Here is a 26,719-nt window from a genome sequence, read left to right as displayed (position 1 = left end):
CACAAAATACATGGAATCACAGCATCTCCATAACCCCGGACAACATGGTTTCAGAACAGGGCGCTCTTGCCTGTCGCAGTTGCTGGACCACTATGATATGGCATTAGATGCTATGGAAGACAAACAAAACGCTGATGTAATTTACACAGATTTCGCAAAAGCTTTTGATAAATGTGACCATGGTGTTATTGCACATAAAATGCGTTCAAAAGAAATTACCGGGAAAATAGGCAGATGGATCTACAATTTCCTGACTGACAGAACCCAATGTGTAATAGTCAACAAAATAAAATCCAGCCCATCAACCGTGAAGAGCTCAGTCCCCCAGGGTACTGTGCTTGCTCCAGTACTTTTTCTCATCCTCATATCGGACATAGACCAGAACACAACCTATAGCACTGTATCATCCTTTGCAGATGACACTAGGATTTTCATGAGAGTTGGCAACATAGAGGACACGGCAAACCTCCAATCAGATGTTGATCAGGTCTTTCTATGGGCTACAGAAAATAATATGGTATTCAACGAGGATAAGTTTCAGCTCATGCGCTACGGAAAAATTGAAAACATAAAAACAGGAACCACGTACAAAACTCAGGCAAATCATAACATAGAACGAAAAGGCAATGTAAAGGACCTGGGTGTACTCATGTCGGAAGACCTTACCTTTAAAGAACACAATAAAGTAGCCGTCACAACTGCAAGAAAAATGACAGGTTGGATAACAAGAACTTTTCACACTAGAGATGCTATACCGATGATGATACTTTTCAAAACGCTTGTGCTATCTAGAGTGGAGTACTGCTGCACAATGACAGCCCCTTTCAAAGCTGGAGAAATTGCTGACCTAGAGAGCGTGCAGAGATCCTTTACTGCTAGAATCCACTCAGTAAAACATCTAAATTACTGGGACCGACTAAAGAGCCTAAATCTGTACTCCCTTGAGCGCAGGCGGGAGAGATACATAATAATTTACACGTGGAAAATAATTGAGGGGCTGGTCCCAAACCTGCACACAGAAATAACACCACATGAGACCAGAAGACATGGCAGGATGTGCAGAATACCCCCGTTGAAAAGCAGAGGTGCAACAGGTACTCTGAGAGAGAACTCTATCAACATCAGAGGCCCGAGACTGTTCAACACGCTTCCACTACACATAAGGGGCATAACTGGCAAACCCCTCACAGTGTTCAAGAGAGAACTGGATAAGCACCTCCAAAGGATACCTGATCAACCAGGCTGTGACTCATACGTCAGGCTGCGAGCAGCCGCGTCTAACAGCCTGGTTGATCAGTCCAGCAACCAGGAGGCCTGGTCGACGACCGGGCCGCGGGGACACTAAGCCCCGGAAGCACCTCAAGGTAGCCTCAAGGTAGGTAGTACTCAATTTCTATGACAAAATCTCAGAAGCTCAAGAAGAAAAGCAAAATGCAGATGTTGTATACACAGACATTGCAAAGGCATTTGACAAATGTGACCATGGAGTGATAGCACACAAAATGAGGTCAATGGGAATAACCGGTAAAGTAGGACGCTGGATACTCAATTTCCTCTCGAACAGAACACAAGAGTAACAGTCAATCAAATAAAATCGAGTCCGAGCGCAGTTAAAAGCTCTGTACCTCAGGGTCTGTGTACCTCACAAGTACAAGTAAGGTACCTCAGTTCTGTGTCCTTGCACCACTGCTGTTAATTATTCTCATATCAGATATAGACAAAAATACAAGTCATCCTTCGTGTCATCCTTTGCAGATGACACAAAAATAAGCACGAAAATTACCTCTGCTGAAGACATTGAAAACTACAAGCAGATATTTATAAAGTTTTCGACTGGGCATAAAAAAATAACATGATGTATAACAGTGATAAATTCCAGGTACTCAGATACGGTAAAAATGAAGACCTTAACCATGATACAGGGTTCAAAACACAACCAAATCTGCCCATAGTCGGAAAGCAACATGTTAAGGATCTGGGAATAATGATGTCTGACGACCTAACGTTCAGGTAGCATAACCAAGCAAATATTGCTTCAGCCAGAAAAATGATAAGATGGATTACGAGAACTTTCAAATCCAGGGATCCCATTACAATGGTTGTACTCTTCAAATCACTTGTGCTGTCCCGTCTTGAGTACTGCTCAGTATTCACTTCTTCCTTCAGAGCAGGAGAGATTGCTGAAATAGAGGGAGTACAGAGAACATAGACGGCATACACAGACGCGATAAAGCACCTAAATTATTGGGATCGTCTCAAAGCTCTCCAAATGTACTCACTAGAAAGGCGACGAGAGAGAGAGAGAGAGAGATATCAAATAATATACACGTGGAAAATACTGGAGGGCCAAGTACCAAATCTACACAGTAAAATAACAACATACTGGAGTGAACGATATGGATGAAAATGCAGAATAGAACCAGTGAAGAGCAGGGGTGTCATAGGCACAATCAGAGAACACTGTATAAACTTCAGAGATCCGCAGTTGTTCAACATCCTCCCAGCGAGTATAAGAAATATTGTCGGAACAACCGTTGACATCTTCTTTTAGAAAACGATCTAGTTTTCTGGTGAAGTGCCGGACCAACCGGGCTGTGGTTGGTATGTGGGCCTGCGGGCCGCTCCAAGCAACAGCCTGGTGGACCAAGCTCTCACAAGTCAAGCCTGGCCTCGGGCCGGGCTTGGGGAGTAGAAGAACTCCCAGAACCCCATCAAGCAGGTTTCAAGCAAGTATCCCAGGTCAAGAGGTTACCATGCAGTTCGAGAAGTTACCACATCCACGGGAGACTTCTCCCGTCACGCAGGGTGCAGTCGCACCTCCACAGATCTCCAGCATCATCTACTGATACTGGTAATGGCTCAAAAAGGCCACCACTTACGGGCTATTCATGCCCGTGCCACTTTTTGGGTGGCTTAATCTTCATCAATCATCAATCAATTACCACATCCTCCCTTTGTGTTAATTCATTAAAATAGAATAATTCATGTGGTATTCAATATTGTAATTAATAATTCGCCTTGTTCAAGGTTAATTATTATTACGTATGTAATTTATTAACACTTGTAATTTAATAACTTGTTAAATTTATTAACACAATGTAATTTAACATCACTTGTTGATGTTAAAGATTCAGTCTCTAAGATGGCAAGTGAATATCAATTAGCAATGGGAGTGAACTGTGGCAATTAAGGGAGATCAGGAGTAGGCTTGGGTTAGCTTAGCTTGCTTGCTGCACGAGAGGAGAAATTAAAGGTAGTGTGGAATCGGCGGCCAGGGAGAGCCACTCCCATAAGCCTGGGGCCAGATTCACGAAGCAGTTACGCAAGCACTTACGTACGTGTATATCTTTCCTCACTCTTTGACGGCTTTGGTTACATTTATTAAACAGTTTGCAAGCATGGAAACTTCCCATTCAACTGTTGTTATTGTTATAAACAGCCTCCTGGTGCTTCGGAGCTCATTAACTGTTTAATAATTGGAAACAAAGCCGCCAAAGATTGAGAAAAGATGTATAGATTCGTAAGTGCTTTCGTGAATCTGGCCCCTGGACATCTTGGTTGGGAGCAGAGGTTTAAGGTAGTCTTTTTGAGTTCAATGCGACTTATTTCTACTACATTGCCGCTAGGATAGTATTTTTCAGTTTAGGGAGTGTTCAGTTCTTTGTGTAATAAATAGTTATTGAATTGTATGATAAGTGAATTTTAACAGTAGGTAGTTAAGAGTAGTGGGTTAGGGAGGCCACTTTAAGCTGGTTGGACAGGGTATGGAGACCGCTTTAAGCTGGTTGGACAGGGTATGGAGACCGCTTTAAGCTGGTTGGACAGGGTATGGAGGCCGCTTTAAGCTGGTTGGACAGGGTATGGAGACCGCTTTAAGCTGGTTGGACAGGGTATGGAGACCGCTTTAAGCTGGTTGGACAGGGTATGGAGGCCGCTTTAAGCTGGTTGGACAGGGTATGGAGGCCGCTTTAAGCTGGTTGGACAGGGTATGGAGACCGCTTTAAGCTGGTTGGACAGGGTATGGAGACCGCTTTAAGCTGGTTGGACAGGGTATATTCTGGACCCTCTTCAATCGACTCAAGGGTGTTGGGTACTTTCATACTCAACAACAGTTCCGTATTGTTGAGCTGTCGAGGCGGACATTTCTGTGGGATGCCACGAGATTTTTCTGAGGGCGTTGCGAGCGACCCAAACGCTAGCTTTATGGTAAACTCTTGAAGGCGGCCGAAGGCTAACTGAGGAATGTGTAGTAAATTCCTAGCAATGAATCGACGACTAGTGATCGCACACTCAGTCGGGAAGTTGACTCCCATTTAGTCTAGCCGTTGCCGTAAAAGTAGCGTGTGGTGCTGTTGGAATCTCGGTGGGCGAGGTCACCTAGGCTATAGCGGTAATGCGAACCAGAAACAAGTAGTGTATTGTGAGGACTAATAATAAACAGAAGCTTCCCTATGACTCTGTAATATCCCCATTGGTCAAACTATTATGTATTAGCGATAAGACCTACCATTAATGTATGATGACTTACTGTAAATATGTAGCTCTTGTAATAGCACTTTCTCTGTAACTAGCTGATATTGTAACTATAAGGTGTGAAGGATAGATGAAATTGTTTATGTAATAATCTAAGATGAGGTCTGATAAAGACCTTTTGTGCCCTCTGTAATGCTTTTGCGCTACCGCTCACAGGATGAGTATGGGGTGCACAATAAACTAGCCCGCATTCGGCGGCAACAATCAAATGCGAACCCGTTGGGACTGCTATAGTTTTAATTCGAGTGAATTCTCAAGTTAAAATTAAGGGATTTTCGTTATATTAAGTGCTCCCCCCCCATATTAAGTTGTTCCCTATTTTGTGTATAAGTGTCTCCCGTATTTTAAGTGCCCCTTAGGGTTCTAAGTCCCTTATGTGAGTTTCTGTCTCCCTTTAGTAAATATAGTTTAAGTCAGAGAAGTTTTTCCTAAATTTTGAATTTCTCCTATTGGCTTAATTCTATTGATGTCCTGATGTGTATTTATACGGTGGGTGATTTTTTTCTAAAGTAACAGTGACATCATGGAACAGTGGTAAAGAATTAGTAGAATTTTTTTAAAGGAAAATTGTGTTGTGAAATACTTTCCAAGTCCATTCGGGTAGGAATTCGTGTTTTTGGGAGGAATTCAAATTTGCCCGTAAAGATTACAACCCAGGTATCATCAGTCCTTATTTAAACGCGTTAATAACCTAGCGTAAAGTGGACCTCCACCACTTTATCCAATAACTTCGAGCTCAATACCAGAATTGTCGGGCTGATCGCCAGAATCAGGCCAAACAAAAACCCACAACCTGTCGATACTACAAATGGGGCGTATGTACATATGGGATATCGGAAAAAAAACAAGTGGAACATGCAAATATAATAACCCTTGAGAGTGCAGAAATATTCTTAATATGGGTAAATGTACCAAAAGCTGTGGAGTTTTCCAAACAGAACTTTGCAAGAGCTCTTTAAATAAGAGAGAATGTTTCAACAGAGACTGTCCAGCTTTACATATATCAGACGAATTTGCCCGAAACGCTGTGCGTATTAATCATTAATCGTATTATTAATAATTAATACGCTGTGCGTATTAACTATCACGGGCCGGGCTTGGGGGAGTACAACTGTCACGGGCCGGGCTTGGGGGAGTACAACTGTCACGGGCCGGGCTTGGGGGAGTACAACTGTCACGGGCCGGGCTTGGGGGAGTACAACTGTCACGGGCCGGGCTTGGGGGAGTACAACTGTCACGGGCCGGGCTTGGGGGAGTACAACTGTCACTGGCTTTAGGCATAGTATATACTGGCACTATCTAGAAATTATATACTAGCTCTAACTAGTAATCCAACATTCTGATTGTAACTTTTTTTGTATGTGTGTACTTTTACCTGAATAAACTATTTATTTTATTATTTATTTATTTTATAAAACCAAAAGACGGCCACTATGAAAACAGCCACAACTTTACATATTAGAAAGATTTTATAGAAAAAGGAAGAGAAAACTGGCTAAAATGTCCAGACTGTATCATCTACTGTGTCAAATGCTAGAAGACATGCGCACAGTGTCCGCCTTGCCAGGGGCCAGATTCACGACAGCACTTACGCAAGCACTTACGAATCTATACATCTTTTCTCAATCTTTGGCGGCTTAGTTTTCAATTATTAAACAGTTAATGAGCTCCGAAGCACCAGGAGGCTGTTTATAACAATAACAACAGTTGAATGGCAAGTTTTCATGCTTGTAAACTGTTTAATAAATGTAACCAAAGCCGACAAAGAGTGAGGAAAGATGTACACGTTCGTAAGTGCTTGCGTAAGTGCTTTCGTGAATCTAGCCCCAGCAGAACCCTATGTTAACACCAAGATGTGTAGCAGACAGACACGACTGAACTGAAGCTGGTGGTGGTGTAGAGGAACCAAGGTGATGGTTCAGGAGAGGACTGGTCAGGGGAGGGTAGGTGATGTGGTGCCGGAGGTGGTTAGGTGAGGTGGTTAGGCAGGTGGGTAGGCGAGGTAGTGGGGCAGGCGGGCAGGAGGGTAGCAATAGTCAGTATCCGAGGCCACAAATACTTAGAAAGAAGCGCCAGAGGGAGTTAGGACCTGTTTCTCCCAGGGAACCACTGTGGGCCACAGGGAGGACCACTGTGGCCCCATAGGGAGGACCACTGTGGGCCCACAGGTAGGACCACTGTGGGCCCACAGGGAGGACCACTGTGGGCCCACAGGGAGGACCACTGTGGCCCCACAGGGAGGACCACTGTGGCCCCACAGGGAGGACCACTGTGGGCCCACAGGGAGGACCACTGTGGCCCACAGGGAGGACCACTGTGGGCCCACAGGGAGGACCACTGTGGGCCACAGGGAGGACCACTGTGGCCCCACAGGGAGAACCACTGTGGGCCCACAGGGAGGACCACTGTGGGCCCACAGGGAGGACCACTGTGGCCCACAGGGAGGACCACTGTGACCTTATATAGGATTTCTCAGAATTTTTCCACTTCAACATGGCCCACCCTGCCGCCAACATGGCCCACCCTGCCGCCAACATGGCCCACCCTGCCGCCAACATGGCCCACCCTGCCGCCAACATGGCCCACCCTGCCGCCAACATGGCCCACCCTGCCGCCAACATAACCCACCCTGCCGCCAACATGGCCCACCCTGCCACCAACATGGCCCACCCTGCCACCAACATGGCCCACCCTGCCACCAACATGGCCCACCCTGCCACCAACATGGCCCACCCTGCCACCAACATGGCCCACCCTGCCACCAACATGGCCCACCCTGCCACCAACATGGCCCACCTTGCCACCAACATGGCCCACCCTGCCACCAACATGGCCCACCCTGCCACCAACATAACCCACCCTGCCACCAACATAACCCATCCTGCCACCAACATGGCCCACCCTGCCACCAACATGGCCCACCCGGCCACCAACATGGCCCACCCGGCCACCAACATGGCCCACCCGGCCACCAACATGGCCCACCCGGCCACCAACATGGCCCACCCGGCCACCAACATGGCCCACCCGGCCACCAACATGGCCCACCCGGCCACCAACATGGCCCACCCTGCCACCAACATGGCCCACCCTGCCACCAACATGGCCCACCCTGGCACCAACATGGCCCACCCTGCCCCCAACATTGCCCACCTTGCCACCAACATGGCCCAACCTGCCACCAACATGGCCCACCCTGCCACCAACATAACCCATCCTGCCACCAACATGGCCCACCCTGCCACCAACATGGCCCACCCGGCCACCAACATGGCCCACCCTGCCACCAACATGGCCCACCCGGCCACCAACATGGCCCACCCGGCCACCAACATGGCCCACCCTGCCACCAACATGGCCCACCCGGCCAACATGGCCCACCCTGCCACCAACATGGCCCACCCGGCCACCAACATGGCCCACCCTGCCACCAACATGGCCCACCCTGCCACCAACATGGCCCACCCTGCCTGGCCGGGCTTGGGGGAGTGCAACTGTCACGGGCCGGGCTTGGGGGAGTGCAACTGTCACGGGCCGGGCTTGGGGGAGTACAACTGTCACGGGCCGGGCTTGGGGGAGGACAACTGTCACGGGCCGGGCTTGGGGGAGTGCAACTGTCACGGGCCGGGCTTGGGGGAGGACAACTGTCACGGGCCGGGCTTGGGGGAGTACAACTGTCACGGGCCGGGCTTGGGGGAGGACAACTGTCACGGGCCGGGCTTGGGGAAGGACAACTGTCACGGGCCGGGCTTGGGGGAGGACAACTCTCACGGGCCGGGCTTGGGGGAGGACAACTCTCACGGGCCGGGCTTGGGGGAGGACAACTCTCACGGGCCGGGCTTGGGGGAGGACAACTGTCACGGGCCGGGCTTGGGGGAGGACAACTGTCACGGGCCGGGCTTGGGGGAGGACAACTGTCACGGGCCGGGCTTGGGGGAGGACAACTGTCACGGGCTTGGGGGAGGACAACTGTCACGGGCCGGGCTTGGGGGAGGACAACTGTCACGGGCCGGGCTTGGGGGACGACAACTGTCACGGGCCGGGCTTGGGGGAGGACAACTGTCACGGGCCGGGCTTGGGGGAGGACAACTGTCACGGGCCGGGCTTGGGGGAGTACAACTGTCACGGGCCGGGCTTGGGGGAGGACAACTGTCACGGGCCGGGCTTGGGGGAGGACAACTGTCACGGGCCGGGCTTGGGGGAGGACAACTGTCACGGGCCGGGCTTGGGGGAGGACAACTGTCACGGGCCGGGCTTGGGGGAGGACAACTGTCACGGGCCGGGCTTGGGGGAGGACAACTGTCACGGGCCGGGCTTGGGGGAGGACAACTGTCACGGGCCGGGCTTGGGGGAGGACAACTGTCACGGGCCGGGCTTGGGGGAGGACAACTGTCACGGGCCGGGCTTGGGGGAGTACAACTGTCACGGGCCGGGCTTGGGGGAGGACAACTCTCACGGGCCGGGCTTGGGGGAGGACAACTCTCACGGGCCGGGCTTGGGGGAGGACAACTCTCACGGGCCTGGCTTGGGGGAGGACAACTGTCACGGGCCGGGCTTGGGGGAGGACAACTGTCACGGGCCGGGCTTGGGGGAGGACAACTGTCACGGGCCGGGCTTGGGGGAGGACAACTGTCACGGGCCGGGCTTGGGGGAGGACAACTGTCACGGGCCGGGCTTGGGGGAGGACAACTGTCACGGGCCGGGCTTGGGGGAGGACAACTGTCACGGGCCGGGCTTGGGGGAGGACAACTGTCACGGGCCGGGCTTGGGGGAGTACAACTGTCACGGGCCGGGCTTGGGGGAGGACAACTGTCACGGGCCGGGCTTGGGGGAGGACAACTGTCACGGGCCGGGCTTGGGGGAGGACAACTGTCACGGGCCGGGCTTGGGGGAGGACAACTGTCACGGGCCGGGCTTGGGGGAGGACAACTCTCACGGGCCGGGCTTGGGGGAGGACAACTGTCACGGGCCGGGCTTGGGGGAGGACAACTGTCACGGGCCGGGCTTGGGGGAGGACAACTGTCACGGGCCGGGCTTGGGGGAGGACAACTGTCACGGGCCGGGCTTGGGGGAGGACAACTGTCACGGGCCGGGCTTGGGGGAGGACAACTGTCACGGGCCGGGCTTGGGGGAGGACAACTGTCACGGGCCGGGCTTGGGGGAGGACAACTGTCACGGGCCGGGCTTGGGGGAGGACAACTGTCACGGGCCGGGCTTGGGGGAGTACAACTGTCACGGGCCGGGCTTGGGGGAGGACAACTGTCACGGGCCGGGCTTGGGGGAGGACAACTGTCACGGGCCGGGCTTGGGGGAGGACAACTGTCACGGGCCGGGCTTGGGGGAGGACAACTGTCACGGGCCGGGCTTGGGGGAGGACAACTCTCACGGGCCGGGCTTGGGGGAGGACAACTCTCACGGGCCGGGCTTGGGGGAGGACAACTGTCACGGGCCGGGCTTGGGGGAGGACAACTGTCACGGGCCGGGCTTGGGGGAGGACAACTGTCACGGGCCGGGCTTGGGGGAGGACAACTGTCACGGGCCGGGCTTGGGGGAGGACAACTGTCACGGGCCGGGCTTGGGGGAGGACAACTGTCACGGGCCGGGCTTGGGGGAGGACAACTGTCACGGGCCGGGCTTGGGGGAGGACAACTGTCACGGGCCGGGCTTGGGGGAGGACAACTGTCACGGGCCGGGCTTGGGGGAGGACAACTGTCACGGGCCGGGCTTGGGGGAGGACAACTGTCACGGGCCGGGCTTGGGGGAGGACAACTCTCACGTTGTACTCCCAAAATATGTTTTGGAATATGTAGGTTTGAGTTTATATGTAGTTTACCTGTATTTGATTTCGAGAGTACTTCTGCTTCCTCCCCAAGCATGGCCCAGGGGCGAGGATTTTTTAGTAATGTCTTGACCCGTCAGGCTGTTGCTTGCAGCATAGCGGGTGATTAACGGAGCATTATACAAGTGAGAGGTGAGAGCATGATGGCAGTGGCCTCCCTTATCTTGAGGTTATCTTGAGATGATTTCGGGGCTTTAGTGTCCCCGCGGCCCGGTCCTCGACCAGGCCTCCACCCTCAGGAAGCAGCCCCTGACAGCTGACTAACACCCAGGTACCTATTTTACTGCTAGGTAACAGGGGCATAGGGTGAAAGAAACTCTGCCCATTGTTTCTCGCCGGCGCCTGGGATCGAACCCAGGACCACAAGCCCAGCGTGCTGTCCGCTCGGCCGACAGGCTCCCTTGACGAGGTGGTCCCCTTAACCCTTCCACTGCTAATGTTCAGGCAACGTTTGCTGGGTTAGTAACGCTTGGACCTCCGTCGTTATTGGTCACTGATCCTTCACTCGTTGTTTCCCTGCTCCGGGGACCTCACAATGCCTCTTACTGCCTCTACTCACTTGAATTTCTTGCTTGTTTACAGATTTTAGAGTTCGCTTCTGCTGAAAATTGTATTGCTATCCAGTGCCCAGGTGGGAGTGTCCCGCCCACGTGGGAGTGTCCCGCCCACGTGGGAGTGTCCCGCCCACGTGGGCGTGTCCCTCCCAGGCTCACTGTGGACCTCCTCACCTGGGCCAGAGTGAGCGTGGTGAGAGATGAGTGGGAGTGACAGCTGCTCCCAGATATAACCTGGCACCTTGACAACCCCCACTCTCACTCTCCCATACCAACCCTACACTCTTGTGGCTGGGGAGGTGGCTGGGGGTGGCTGGGGGTGGCTGAGGGTGGCTGGGGGGTGGCTGGGGGTGGCTGGGTGTGGCTGGGGGTGGCTGGGTGTGGCTGGGTGTGGCTGGGTGTGGGTGGGGGTGGCTGGGTGTGGCTGGGTGTGGGTGGGTGTGGCAGGGGGTGGCAGGGGGTGGCAGGGAGTGGCAGGGTGTGGCTGGGGTGGCAGGGGGTGGCTGGGGGTGGCAGGGTGTGGTTGGGGTTGCAGGGTGTGGCTGGGGTTGCAGGGTGTTGCAGGGTGTGGCAGGGTGTGGCTGGGGTGGCAGGGTGTGGCTGGGGTGGCAGGGGGTGGCAGGGTGTGGCAGGGGGTGGCTGGGATGGCAGGGTGTGGCTGGGGTGGCCAGGGTGTGGCTGGGGGTGGCAGGGTGTGGCTGGGGTGGCCAGGGTGTGGCTGGGGTGGCAGGGTGTGGCTGGGGTTGCAGGGTGTTGCAGGGTGTGGCAGGGTGTTGCAGGGTGTGGCAGGGTGTGGCAGGGGGTGGCAGGGTGTGGCTGGGGGTGGCAGGGTGTGGCAGGGGGTGGCAGGGTGTGGCTGGGATGGCCAGGGTGTGGCTGGGATGGCCAGGGTGTGGCTGGGGTGGCAGGGTGTGGCAGGGGGTGGCAGGGTGTGGCTGGGATGGCAGGGTGTAGCTGGGGTGGCCAGGGTGTGGCTGGGGTGGCAGGGTGTGGCAGGGGGTGGCTGGGGTGGCAGGGGGTGGCAGGGTGTGGCTGGGGTGGCAGGGGGTGGCAGGGTGTGGCTGGGGTGGCAGGGGGTGGCTGGGGTGGGCAGGGTGTGGCTGGGGGTGGCAGGGTGTGGCTGGGGTGGCAGGGTGTGGCAGGGTGTGGCTGGGGTGGCCAGGGTGTGGCTGGGGTGGCCAGGGTGTGGCTGGGGTGGCAGGGTGTGGCAGGGTGTGGCTGGGGTGGCCAGGGTGTGGCTGGGGTGGCAGGGTGTGGCAGGGGGTGGCTGGGGTGGCCAGGGTGTGGCTGGGGTGGCAGGGGGTGGCTTGGGGTGGCAGGGTGTGGCTGGGGGTGGCAGGGTGTGGCTGGGGTTGGCAGGGTGTGGCTGGGGGTGGCAGGGTGTGGCTGGGGTGGCCAGGGTGTGGCTGGGGGTGGCAGGGTGTGGCTGGGGTGGCCAGGGTGTGGCTGGGGTGGCAGGGTGTGGCTGGGGGTGGCAGGGTGTGGCTGGGGGTGGCAGGGTGTGGCTGGGGGTGGCAGGGTGTGGCTGGGGGTGGCAGGGTGTGGCTGGGGGTGGCAGGGGGTGGCTGGGGTGGCAGGGGGTGGCAGGGTGTGGCTGGGGGTGGCAGGGTGTGGCTGGGGTGGCTGGGGTGGCAGGGTGTGGCTGGGGTTACAGGGTGTTGCAGGGTGTTGCAGGGTGTGGCAGGGTGTGGCTGGGGTGGCCAGGGTGTGGCTGGGGTGGCAGGGTGGGGCAGGGGGTGGCTGGGGTGGCAGGGTGTGGCTGGGGTGGCAGGGGGTGGCTGGGGGTGGCAGGGTGTGGCTGGGATGGCAGGGTGTGGCTGGGGTGGCAGGGTGTGGCAGGGGGTAGCTGGGGTGGCAGGGTGTGGCTGGGGTGGCAGGGTGTGGCAGGGGGTGGCAGGGGGTGGCTGGGGTGGCAGGGGGTGGCAGGGTGTGGCTGGGGTGGCAGGGGGTGGCTGGGTGTGGCAGGGGGTGGCAGGGTGTGGCAGGGGGTGGCAGGGTGTGGCAGGGTGTGGCTGGGGGTGGCAGGGTGTGGCTGGGGGTGGCAGGGTGTGGCTGGGGGTGGCAGGGTGTGGCATGGGTGTGGCTGGGGTGGCCAGGGTGTGGCTGGGGTGGCAGGGTGTGGCAGGGGGTGGCTGGGGTGGCAGGGGGTGGCAGGGTGTGGCTGGGGTGGCAGGGGGTGGCTTGGGGTGGCAGGGTGTGGCTGGGGGTGGCAGGGTGTGGCTGGGGGTGGCAGGGTGTGGCTGGGGGTGGCAGGGTGTGGCTGGGGTGGCAGGGTGTGGCTGGGGGTGGCTGGGGTGGCCAGGGTGTGGCTGGGGTGGCAGGGTGTGGCTGGGGGTGGCAGGGTGTGGCTGGGGGTGGCAGGGTGTGGCTGGGGGTGGCAGGGTGTGGCTGGGGGTGGCAGGGTGTGGCTGGGGGTGGCAGGGTGTGGCTGGGGGTGGCAGGGTGTGGCTGGGGTGGCCAGGGTGTGGCTGGGGGTGGCAGGGTGTGGCTGGGGTGGCTGGGGTGGCTGGGGTGGCAGGGTGTGGCTGGGGTTACAGGGTGTTGCAGGGTGTTGCAGGGTGTGGCAGGGTGTGGCTGGGGTGGCAGGGTGTGGCTGGGGTGGCAGGGTGTGGCAGGGGGTGGCTGGGGTGGCAGGGGGTGGCAGGGTGTGGCTGGGGTGGCAGGGGGTGGCTGGGGGTGGCAGGGTGTGGCTGGGATGGCAGGGTGTGGCAGGGTGTGGCTGGGGTGGCAGGGTGTGGCAGGGGGTAGCTGGGGTGGCAGGGTGTGGCTGGGGTGGCAGGGTGTGGCAGGGGGTGGCTGGGGTGGCAGGGTGTGGCAGGGGGTGGCAGGGTGTGGCTGGGGTGGCAGGGGGTGGCTGGGTGTGGCAGGGGGTGGCAGGGGGTGGCAGGGTGTGGCAGGGGGTGGCAGGGTGTGGCAGGGGGTGGCAGGGTGTGGCTGGGGTGGCCAGGGTGTGGCTGGGGTGGCAGGGGGTGGCTGGGGTGGCAGGGGGTGGCTGGGGGTGGCTGGGTGTGGCAGGGTGTGGCAGGGGGTGGCAGGGGGTGGCTGGGGGTGGCAGGGGGTGGCTGGGGGTGGCAGGGGGTGGCAGGGGGTGGCAGGGTGTGGCTGGGGTGGCTGGGGGTGGCAGGGTGTGGCTGGGGGTGGCAGGGTGTGGCTGGGATGGCAGGGTGTGACAGGGTGTGGCTGGGGTGGCAGGGTGTGGCAGGGGGTAGCTGGGGTGGCAGGGTGTGGCAGGGGGTGGCAGGGTGTGGCAGGGGGTGGCAGGGTGTGGCTGGGGTGGCAGGGTGTGGCTGGGGTGGCAGGGGGTGGCTGGGGTGGCAGGGGGTGGCTGGGTGTGGCAGGGTGTGGCAGGGGGTGGCTGGGGGTGGCAGGGGGTGGCAGGGGGTGGCTGGGGGTGGCAGGGGGTGGCAGGGTGTGGCAGGGGGTGGCAGGGTGTGGCAGGGTGTGGCAGGGGGTGGCAGGGTGTGGCTGGGGTGGCTTGGGAACCGCGGTACTCGCCTATCTGCGGGGAATGAGCCACTGTTCTTGGGCGTCTGAACTATTAGTCATCTAGTGTACCAGTACCAGGGGCAAAATTCACGAAGCAGTTACGCAAGCACTTACGAACCTGGGGCCAGATTCACGAAGCAGTTACGCAAGCACTTACGAACGTGTACATCTTTCCTCAATCTTTGACGGCTTTGGTTACATTTATTAAACATGAAAATTTTCCAATCAACTGTTGTTATTGTTATAAACAGCCTCCTGGTGCTTCGGAGCTCATTAACTGTTTAATAATTGTAAACAAAGCCGCCAAAGATTGAGGAAAGATATACAGGGGTCAGATTCACGAAAGCACTTACGCAAACACTTACGAACCTGTACATCTTTTCTCAATCTTTGGCGGCTTTGTTTACAATTATTAAACAGTTAATGAGCTCCGAAGCACCAGGAGGCTGTTTATAACAATAACAACAGTCGAATGGGAAGTTTTCATGCTTGCAAACTGTTTAATAAATGTAACCAAAGCCGTCAAAGATTGAGGAAAGATGTACACGTTCGTAAGTGCTTGCGTAACTGCTTCGTGAATCTGGCCCCAGGTTCGTAAGTGCTTGCGTAACTGCTTCGTGAATCTGGCTCCAGGTTCTGCTGCCCTCCGTCATATCAACATGAGACGTTACGTGTGGAGTTTGCCTCCCTCGCCTCATCTATTAGTGTATTGTACTTGTTCTGACACTATCCTCTTTATTTATAATCTCTCAAGAGTAGTTTGGTTAATTAGTTTCCACTTGTGTCCCTCAGGTTAGTGCACTATCTATCCTCCATATTCTGTCCTTATCTGCACATTGTCTTATCTATCCTTATCCCCCGAGCATTTTGTATGTAGTAATCATGTCTCTTCTCTTTCTTCCCTTAACCAGTGATATGACGCTCTTATAAAAGAACTATGTAAGTTTGACTACTTCATAATAGGTAAGGTATGTAAGGAAAAAATAAAGTTGTGAGAGGAGTAATTCAGTGTAATTCTCTTGCTAAGGTCATCTGGACTGTACCTGGCACCTGGATGGGCTTTTGTGCTCTCAAAAAGAAAGACGAGGGAATTAGGCCAATAACTGTTGGCAACACTCTTCGACGCCTGGTTGCCAAGGCTGCCACGAGGGTTGTCAGCCAGCAAGCGGCTGAATTGCTGAAACCAATCCAGCTAGGATTTGGAATCCCCCAAGACTGTGAAGCGGCTGCCCATGCAGCACGAGCATACATCACAAACATTTCTGATGAAAAGGCCCTGCTCAAACTGGACTTTAAGAATGCCTTCAACATGGTAAGAAGAGATGCAGTACTTTGTGCCGTACATCGCCATTTCCGGCCCCTCTACCCGTTCATACTATAATGCTACAGTGGCGAGTCAAAACTGCTCTTTGGTGAACATGAAATCAGATCATGTGAAGGTGTTCAGCAAGGTGATCCTCTTGCTCCCCTTCTCTTCTGCTTAGTCTTAAAAGAAATCACCGAAAGCTTGTCCAGCGAGTTCAACATCTGGTTTTTGGATGATGGCACTATAGCTGGCACCGTAGACCACTTCTTGTAAGACATCAGAAAAATAAAGGAGTAAGAAGTAAGCCTGGGTCTCTTCCTGAACCCTTCCAAGTGTGAAGTAGTCTCCTCCAACCCAGACATCATAGCTAGCATAAAGTCTGCCTTCCCCGGAGCTCATGTCATTAGGGCTGAGAACAGCACTCTCCTTGGAGCCCCCCTCGGGTCTAACGCCAGCGAGGAGATCCTTGATAAGAAAATCACAGACCTCAAGAGGATGGAAGACAGGATAGGTGACATCGATGCTTTTTATCTCCTCGATAAATGCCTATCCCTTCCGAGGCTATCTTCTTCTTGAGGTTATCTTGAGATGATTTCGGGGCTTTTTTTTTAGTGTCCTCGCGGCCCGGTCCTCGACCAGGCTTCCACCCCCAGGAAGCAGCCCGTGACAGCTGACTAACACCCAGGTACCTATTTTACTGCTAGGTAACAGGGGCATAGGGTGAAAGAAACTCTCCCCATTGTGTCTCGCCGGCGCCCGGGATCGAACCCGGGACCACAGGATCACAAGTCAAGCGTGCTGTCCGGTCGGCCGACCGGCTCCCTAACTTACCGACATTCTGAGGTGCGCCCCATCTTACGACAGCCCAAAGCTTGAAGAGTATGACTTATTGCTGAAGATCATGCTAGAAAAAGTTGTCAACCTGTCTCAATGACTGGCTGTGGAAACCAGCCACTCTTTCACACCACAGCCAGACTCAGCGGCTTGGGTGTCCTCACCGCCACCCAAATTGCTGTCCCAGCCTTCCTGTCTTCCTCCTCAGCATCAGATGACCTGGTTAAGGAAATTCTACCTGCCACCCTGAGTGATGTAGCGGGGATACAGGACCCCCACTACACGGAATGCGACACGAAATGGGGTGCCATGACAGAGCCAGCACTCAGACCAGCCATGCCGAAAGCCAAGAAACAATCCAGTTGGGACAGCCCCATTGTAGACAAAGAAGCCACAGCTTTGCTGGAGGCAGCAACAACCCCCAGTGATCGTGCACGCCTCACAGCTGTGCAGGCTCCCCATGCAGGGGACTTCCTTCTGGCAGTCCCTATGTCTCGAGATTCGTGTTAGAATTATTAATCTTACCTTTTTGGTCATATTCAACAAGATATGTTTACAAGAAAGACTGCTACCAAAATATACTAATACTAATATATATATATATATATATATATATATATATATATATATATATATATATGCGAACAAGCCTGAATGGTCCCCAGACATACATGCAACTGAAAACTCAAACCCCAGAAGTGACTCGAACCCATACTGCCAGGAGCACTATGCAACTGGTGTACAGGGCACCTTATCCACTCGACCATCACGACCGGACAAAAGCTAATGGTAGCCGAGGCAATTTGCCCATCAGCCCGCCGGCACTCTGATGGTAATCTTGGGCATAGTATTTTATCAAATCACCTCATTCTTTGGGGCACACGTGAGGAACACAAATGCGAACAAGCCTGAATGGTCCCCAGGCATACATGCAACTGAAAACTCGCATTTGTGTTCCTCACGTGTGCCCCAAAGAATAATTATATATATATATATATATATATATATATATATATATATATATATATATACAAAATATCGAAACGAACACATATATAATGATAGTGTTATTGTAAGATTCAATTGAAAATACCAAACCAAATTATCATTAAGAAATAATAACTTACAAGAAGACTGGAACCAGGTCGACTGTCCATCCCAGTTGTCGGGCTGCTGGCGGGGGGGCGGCTGGCGGGGGGGCGGCTGGCGGCCCCTGGGCTGTGTCCGCTGTGGGGTGGTGGTGGGGAGCCCAGCCCACCCCACCACAACCACCACCACACAACACCACCACACACGCATCACTATATAACGCTTTCTTAATTACCAAGAAAGAATTCCGGGGCAAGTTTACTTTTGTTTCTATCAAATTGTAACAGTTCTGAAACGGGGCAGTTTGAGGATTAATTTAGAGAGGCTTCTATCACACGGCATCACTTTCAGGTCTTAGTTATTATTATTATTAACATCTTTATTAACAAAATTAATTACAATTTTGCCTAATCTGAGGATTTTGATAAAGTCTGGTCCCCCGACCAGGCTTCCTGGTTGCTGGACTGGTCGACCAGGCTGTTGGCCACGGCTGCTCGTAGCCTAATGTATATACATATTACAGCCTGGTTGATCAGGTAGCTTTTGGAGGTGTTTATCGAGTTCTGTTTTGAACACTGTGAGGGGTCGGCCTGTTATGCCCCGAAGCGTGTTGAACAGTCTGATATTGAAAGAGTTCTTTCTCAGTGCCTGTTGCACCTCTGCTTTTCAACGGGGGTATTCTGCACATCCTGCCATGTCTTCTGGTCTTATGTGATGTTAATTCTGTGTGCAGGCTTGGGACCAGCCTCTCCCATGCCTGCACACAACTCCCAAAGCAAATACCCTGCCCACACTCTCCCACAACACACTACCCCTGCCCACACTCTCCCACAACACACTACCCCTGCCCACACTCTCCCACAACACACTACCCTTGCCCACACTCTCCCACAACACACTACCCCTGCCCATACTCTCCCACAACACACTACCCCTGCCCACACTCTCCCACAACACACTACCCCTGCCCACACTCTCCCACAACACACTACCCCTGCCCACACTCTCCCACAACACACTACCCCTGCCCACACTCTCCCACAACACACTACCCTTGCCCACACTCTCCCACAACACACTACCCTTGCCCACACTCTCCCACAACACACTACCCTTGCCCACACTCTCCCACAACACACTACCCCTGCCCACACTCTCCCACAACACACTACCCCTGCCCACACTCTCCCACAACACACTACCCCTGCCCACACTCTCCCACAACACACTACCCCTGCCCACACTCTCCCACAACACACTACCCCTGCCCACACTCCCACAACACACTACCCTTGCCCACACTCTCCCACAACACACTACCCTTGCCCACACTCTCCCACAACACACTACCCCTGCCCACACTCTCCCACAACACACTACCCCTGCCCACACTCTCCCACAACACACTACCCCTGCCCACACTCTCCCACAACACACTACCCCTGCCCACACTCTCCCACAACACACTACCCCTGCCCACACTCTCCCACAACACACTACCCCTGCCCACACTCTCCCACAACACACTACCCCTGCCCACACTCTCCCACAACACACTACCCCTGCCCACACTCTCCCACAACACACTACCCCTGCCCACACTCTCCCACAACACACTACCCTTGCCCACACTCTCCCACAACACACTACCCCTGCCCACACTCTCCCACAACACACTACCCCTGCCCACACTCTCCCACAACACACTACCCCTGCCCACACTCTCCCACAACACACTACCCTTGCCCACACTCTCCCACAACACACTACCCTTGCCCACACTCTCCCACAACACACTACCCCTGCCCACACTCTCCCACAACACACTACCCCTGCCCACACTCTCCCACAACACACTACCCCTGCCCACACTCTCCCACAACACACTACCCCTGCCCACACTCTCCCACAACACACTACCCCTGCCCACACTCTCCCACAACACACTACCCTGCCCACACACTACCCTGCCCACACTCTCCCACAACACACTACCCCTGCCCACACTCTCCCACAACACACTACCCCTGCCCACACTCTCCCACAACACACTACCCCTGCCCACACTCTCCCACAACACACTACCCTTGCCCACACTCTCCCACAACACACTACCCTTGCCCACACTCCCACAACACACTACCCCTGCCCACACTCTCCCACAACACACTACCCCTGCCCACACTCTCCCACAACACACTACCCCTGCCCACACTCTCCCACAACACACTACCCTTGCCCACACTCTCCCACAACACACTACCCCTGCCCACACACTCCCACAACACACTACCCCTGCCCACACTCTCCCACAACACACTACCCCTGCCCACACTCTCCCACAACACACTACCCCTGCCCACACTCTCCCACAACACACTACCCCTGCCCACACACTCCCACAACACACTACCCCTGCCCACACTCTCCCACAACACACTACCCCTGCCCACACTCTCCCACAACACACTACCCCTGCCCACACTCTCCCACAACACACTACCCTTGCCCACACTCTCCCACAACACACTACCCTTGCCCACACTCCCACAACACACTACCCCTGCCCACACTCTCCCACAACACACTACCCCTGCCCACACTCTCCCACAACACACTACCCCTGCCCACACTCTCCCACAACACACTACCCTTGCCCACACTCTCCCACAACACACTACCCCTGCCCACACACTCCCACAACACACTACCCCTGCCCACACTCTCCCACAACACACTACCCCTGCCCACACTCTCCCACAACACACTACCCCTGCCCACACTCTCCCACAACACACTATCCCTGCCCACACTCTCCCACAACACACTACCCCTGCCCACACTCTCCCACAACACACTACCCCTGCCCACACTCTCCCACAACACACTACCACTGCCCACACACTCCCACAACACACTACCCCTGCCCACACTCTCCCACAACACACTACCCCTGCCCACACTCTCCCACAACACACTACCCCTGCCCACACTCTCCCACAACACACTACCCCTGCCCACACTCTCCCACAACACACTACCCCTGCCCACACTCTCCCACAACACACTACCCCTGCCCACACTCTCCCACAACACACTACCCCTGCCCACACTCTCCCACAACACACTACCCCTGCCCACACTCTCCCACAACACACTACCACTGCCCACACTCTCCCACAACACACTACCCCTGCCCACACTCTCCCACAACACACTACCCTGCCCACACACTACCCTGCCCACACTCTCCCACAACACACTACCCCTGCCCACACTCTCCCACAACACACTACCCCTGCCCACACTCTCCCACAACACACTACCCTGCCCACACTCTCCCACAACACACTACCCTGCCCACACTCTCCCACAACACACTACCCTGCCCACACTCTCCCACAACACACTACCCCTGCCCACACTCTCCCACAACACACTACCCCTGCCCACACTCTCCCACAACACACTACCCTGCCCACACTCTCCCACAACACACTACCCTGCCCACACTCTCCCACAACACACTACCCTGCCCACACTCTCCCACAACACACTACCCCTGCCCACACTCTCCCACAACACACTACCCCTGCCCACACTCTCCCACAACACACTACCCCTGCCCACACTCTCCCACAACACACTACCCCTGCCCACACTCTCCCACAACACACTACTCCTGCCCACACTCTCCCACAACACACTACCCCTGCCCACACTCTCCCACAACACACTACCCCTGCCCACACTCTCCCACAACACACTACCCCTGCCCACACTCTCCCACAACACACTACCCCTGCCCACACTCTCCCACAACACACTACCCCTGCCCACACTCTCCCACAACACACTACCCCTGCCCACACTCTCCCACAACACACTACTCCTGCCCACACTCTCCCACAACACACTACCCCTGCCCACACTCTCCCACAACACACTACCCCTGCCCACACTCTCCCACAACACACTACCCCTGCCCACACTCTCCCACAACACACTACTCCTGCCCACACTCTCCCACAACACACTACCCCTGCCCACACTCTCCCACAACACACTACCCCTGCCCACACTCTCCCACAACACACTACCCCTGCCCACACTCTCCCACAACACACTACCCTGCCCACACTCTCCCACAACACACTCTCCCACAACACACTCTCCCACAACACACTACCCTGCCCACACTCTCCCACAACACACTACCCCTGCCCACACTCTCCCACAACACACTCTCCCACAACACACTACCCCTGCCCACACTCTCCCACAACACACTACCCTGCCCACACTCTCCCACAACACACTACCCCTGCCCACACTCTCCCACAACACACTACCCCTGCCCACACTCTCCCACAACACACTCTCCCACAACACACTACCCCTGCCCACACTCTCCCACAACACACTACCCCTGCCCACACTCTCCCACAACACACTACCCCTGCCCACACTCTCCCACAACACACTACCCCTGCCCACACTCTCCCACAACACACTACCCTGCCCACACTCTCCCACAACACACTCTCCCACAACACACTACCCCTGCCCACACTCTCCCACAACACACTACCCTTGCCCACACTCTCCCACAACACACTACCCCTGCCCACACTCTCCCACAACACACTACCCTGCCCACACTCTCCCACAACACACTCTCCCACAACACACTACCCCTGCCCACACTCTCCCACAACACACTACCCTGCCCACACTCTCCCACAATAACTACCCCTGCCCACACTCTCCCACAACACACTACCCTGCCCACACTCCCACAACACACTACCCTGCCCACACTCCCACAACACACTACCCTGCCCACACTCTCCCACAACACACTACCCCTGCCCACACTCCCACAACACACTACCCTGCCCACACTCCCACAACACACTACCCTGCCCACACTCCCACAACACACTACCCTGCCCACACTCCCACAACACACTACCCCTGCCCACACTCTCCCACAACACACTCTCCCACAACACACTACCCTGCCCACACTCTCCCACAACACACTACCCTGCCCACACTCCCACAACACACTACCCTGCCCACACTCCCACAACACACTACCCCTGCCCACACTCTCCCACAACACACTCTCCCACAACACACTACCCTGCCCACACTCCCACAACACACTACCCTGCCCACACTCCCACAACACACTACCCTGCCCACACTCCCACAACACACTACCCCTGCCCACACTCTCCCACAACACACTCTCCCACAACACACTACCCTGCCCACACTCCCACAACACACTACCCTGCCCACACTCCCACAACACACTACCCTGCCCACACTCCCACAACACACTACCCTGCCCACACTCCCACAACACACTACCCCTGCCCACACTCTCCCACAACACACTCTCCCACAACACACTACCCTGCCCACACTCTCCCACAACACACTACCCTGCCCACACTCCCACAACACACTACCCTGCCCACACTCCCACAACACACTACCCTGCCCACACTCCCACAACACACTACCCTGCCCACACTCCCACAACACACTACCCTGCCCACACTCCCACAACACACTACCCCTGCCCACACTCTCCCACAACACACTCTCCCACAACACACTACCCTGCCCACACTCTCCCACAACACACTACCCTGCCCACACTCTCCCACAACAACTACCCCTGCCCACACTCTCCCACAACACACTACCCTGCCCACACTCCCACAACACACTACCCTGCCCACACTCTCCCACAACACACTACCCTGCCCACACTTTCCCACAACACACTACCCCTGCCCACACTCTCCCACAACACACTCTCCCACAACACACTACCCTGCCCACACTCTCCCACAACACACTACCCCTGCCCACACTCTCCCACAACACACTCTCCCACAACACACTACCCTGCCCACACTTTCCCACAACACACTACCCCTGCCCACACTCTCCCACAACACACTCTCCCACAACACACTACCCTGCCCACACTCTCCCACAACACACTCTCCCACAACACACTACCCTGCCCACACTTTCCCACAACACACTACCCCTGCCCACACTCTCCCACAACACACTCTCCCACAACACACTACCCCTGCCCACACTCTCCCACAACACACTACCCCTGCCCACACTCTCCCACAACAACTACCCCTGCCCACACTCCCACAACACACTACCCTTGCCCACACTCCCACAACACACTACCCTGCCCACACTCTCCCACAACACACTACCCCTGCCCACACTCTCCCACAACACACTACCCCTGCCCACACTCTCCCACAACACTCTCCCACAACACACTACCCCTGCCCACACTCCCACAACACACTACCCTGCCCACACTCTCCCACAACACACTACCCCTGCCCACACTCCCACAACAACTACCCCTGCCCACACTCCCACAACACACTACCCTTGCCCACACTCCCACAACACACTACCCTGCCCACACTCTCCCACAACACACTACCCCTGCCCACACTCTCCCACAACACTCTCCCACAACACTCTCCCACAACACACTCTCCCACAACACTCTCCCACAACACTCTCCCACAACACTCTCCCACAACACTCTCCCACAACACACTACCCTGCCCACACTCCCACAACACACCAGGAGACCAGAAGGAACACACGTCACATAGGGCGTGTGCTACTAGGAACATACGTCACATAGGGCGTGTGCTACTAGGAACATACGTCACATAGGGCGTGTGCTACTAGGAACATACGTCACATAGGGCGTGTGCTACTAGGAACATACGTCACATAGGGCGTGTGCTACTAGGAACATACGTCACATAGGGCGTGTGCTACTAGGAACATACGTCACATAGGGCGTGTGCTACTAGGAACATACGTCACATAGGGCGTGTGCTACTAGGAACATACGTCACATAGGGCGTGTGCTACTAGGAACATACGTCACATAGGGCGTGTGCTACTAGGAACATACGTCACATAGGGCGTGTGCTACTAGGAACATACGTCACATAGGGCGTGTGCTACTAGGAACATACGTCACATAGGGCGTGTGCTACTAGGAACATACGTCACATAGGGCGTGTGCTACTAGGAACATACGTCACATAGGGCGTGTGCTACTAGGAACATACGTCACATAGGGCGTGTGCTACTAGGAACATACGTCACATAGGGCGTGTGCTACTAGGAACATACGTCACATAGGGCGTGTGCTACTAGGAACATACGTCACATAGGGCGTGTGCTACTAGGAACATACGTCACATAGGGCGTGTGCTACTAGGAACATACGTCACATAGGGCGTGTGCTACTAGGAACATACGTCACATAGGGCGTGTGCTACTAGGAACATACGTCACATAGGGCGTGTGCTACTAGGAACATACGTCACATAGGGCGTGTGCTACTAGGAACATACGTCACATAGGGCGTGTGCTACTAGGAACATACGTCACATAGGGCGTGTGCTACTAGGAACATACGTCACATAGGGCGTGTGCTACTAGGAACATACGTCACATAGGGCGTGTGCTACTAGGAACATACGTCACATAGGGCGTGTGCTACTAGGAACATACGTCACATAGGGCGTGTGCTACTAGGAACATACGTCACATAGGGCGTGTGCTACTAGGAACATACGTCACATAGGGCGTGTGCTACTAGGAACACACGTCACATAGGGCGTGTGCTACTAGGAACACACGTCACATAGGGCGTGTGCTACTAGGAACATACGTCACATAGGGCGTGTGCTACTAGGAACATACGTCACATAGGGCGTGTGCTACTAGGAACACACGTCACATAGGGCGTGTGCTACTAGGAACATACGTCACATAGGGCGTGTGCTACTAGGAACACACGTCACATAGGGCGTGTGCTACTAGGAACATACGTCACATAGGGCGTGTGCTACTAGGAACACACGTCACATAGGGCGTGTGCTACTAGGAACACACGTCACATAGGGCGTGTGCTACTAGGAACACACGTCACATAGGGCGTGTGCTACTAGGAACACACGTCACATAGGGCGTGTGCTACTAGGAACACACGTCACATAGGGCGTGTGCTACTAGGAACACACGTCACATAGGGCGTGTGCTACTAGGAACACACGTCACATAGGGCGTGTGCTACTAGGAACACACGTCACATAAGGCGTGTGCTACTAGGAACACACGTCACATAGGGCGTGTGCTACTAGGAACACACGTCACATAGGGCGTGTGCTACTAGAAACATACGTCACATAGGGCGTGTGCTACTAGGAACACACGTCACATAGGGCGTGTGCTACTAGGAACACACGTCACATAGGGCGTGTGCTACTAGGAACATACGTCACATAGGGCGTGTGCTACTAGGAACATACGTCACATAGGGCGTGTGCTACTAGGAACATACGTCACATAGGGCGTGTGCTACTAGGAACATACGTCACATAGGGCGTGTGCTACTAGGAACATACGTCACATAGGGCGTGTGCTACTAGGAACACACGTCACATAGGGCGTGTGCTACTAGGAACACACGTCACATAGGGCGTGTGCTACTAGGAACACACGTCACATAGGGCGTGTGCTACTAGGAACACACGTCACATAGGACGTGTGCTACTAGGAACACACGTCACATAGGGCGTGTGCTACTAGGAACACACGTCACATAGGACGTGTGCTACTAGGAACATACGTCACATAGGGCGTGTGCTACTAGGAACACACGTCACATAGGGCGTGTGCTACTAGGAACACACGTCACATAGGGCGTGTGCTACTAGGAACATACGTCACATAGGGCGTGTGCTACTAGGAACACACGTCACATAGGGCGTGTGCTACTAGGAACATACGTCACATAGGGCGTGTGCTACTAGGAACACACGTCACATAGGGCGTGTGCTACTAGGAACATACGTCACATAGGGCGTGTGCTACTAGGAACACACGTCACATAGGGCGTGTGCTACTAGGAACATACGTCACATAGGGCGTGTGCTACTAGGAACACACGTCACATAGGGCGTGTGCTACTAGGAACATACGTCA

At 55.2% G+C, this 26,719-nt stretch overlaps 1 protein-coding gene and 1 pseudogene across 4 annotated transcripts in view; one reads left to right on the top strand and one right to left on the bottom strand.

The window, feature by feature from the left end:
* LanB2 (laminin subunit gamma-1) overlaps positions 1 to 26,719 on the bottom strand; it is a 529,033-nt gene that overhangs the window by 200,429 nt on the left and 301,885 nt on the right. For 2 of the 4 annotated variants that reach the window (XM_069305589.1, XM_069305596.1), the window contains exon 2: positions 17,680 to 17,930. The exons of the other annotated variants lie outside the window; for them this stretch is intronic. In XM_069305589.1, the coding sequence (XP_069161690.1) occupies positions 17,680 to 17,851 (172 nt within the window). In that variant the 5' untranslated portion in view covers positions 17,852 to 17,930. The remainder of the gene's footprint in view (positions 1 to 17,679; positions 17,931 to 26,719) is intronic. 4 annotated transcript variants of the gene reach the window in all.
* LOC138354700 (salivary glue protein Sgs-4-like) lies at positions 6,312 to 7,546 on the top strand (annotated as a pseudogene).

This window comes from Procambarus clarkii, chromosome 6 (assembly GCF_040958095.1).
Source record: "Procambarus clarkii isolate CNS0578487 chromosome 6, FALCON_Pclarkii_2.0, whole genome shotgun sequence".
Taxonomy (NCBI): Eukaryota; Metazoa; Arthropoda; class Malacostraca; order Decapoda; family Cambaridae; genus Procambarus; species Procambarus clarkii.
Note: the sequence above shows the minus strand (reverse complement) of the source record. Positions and strands in the feature narration are given on the sequence as shown.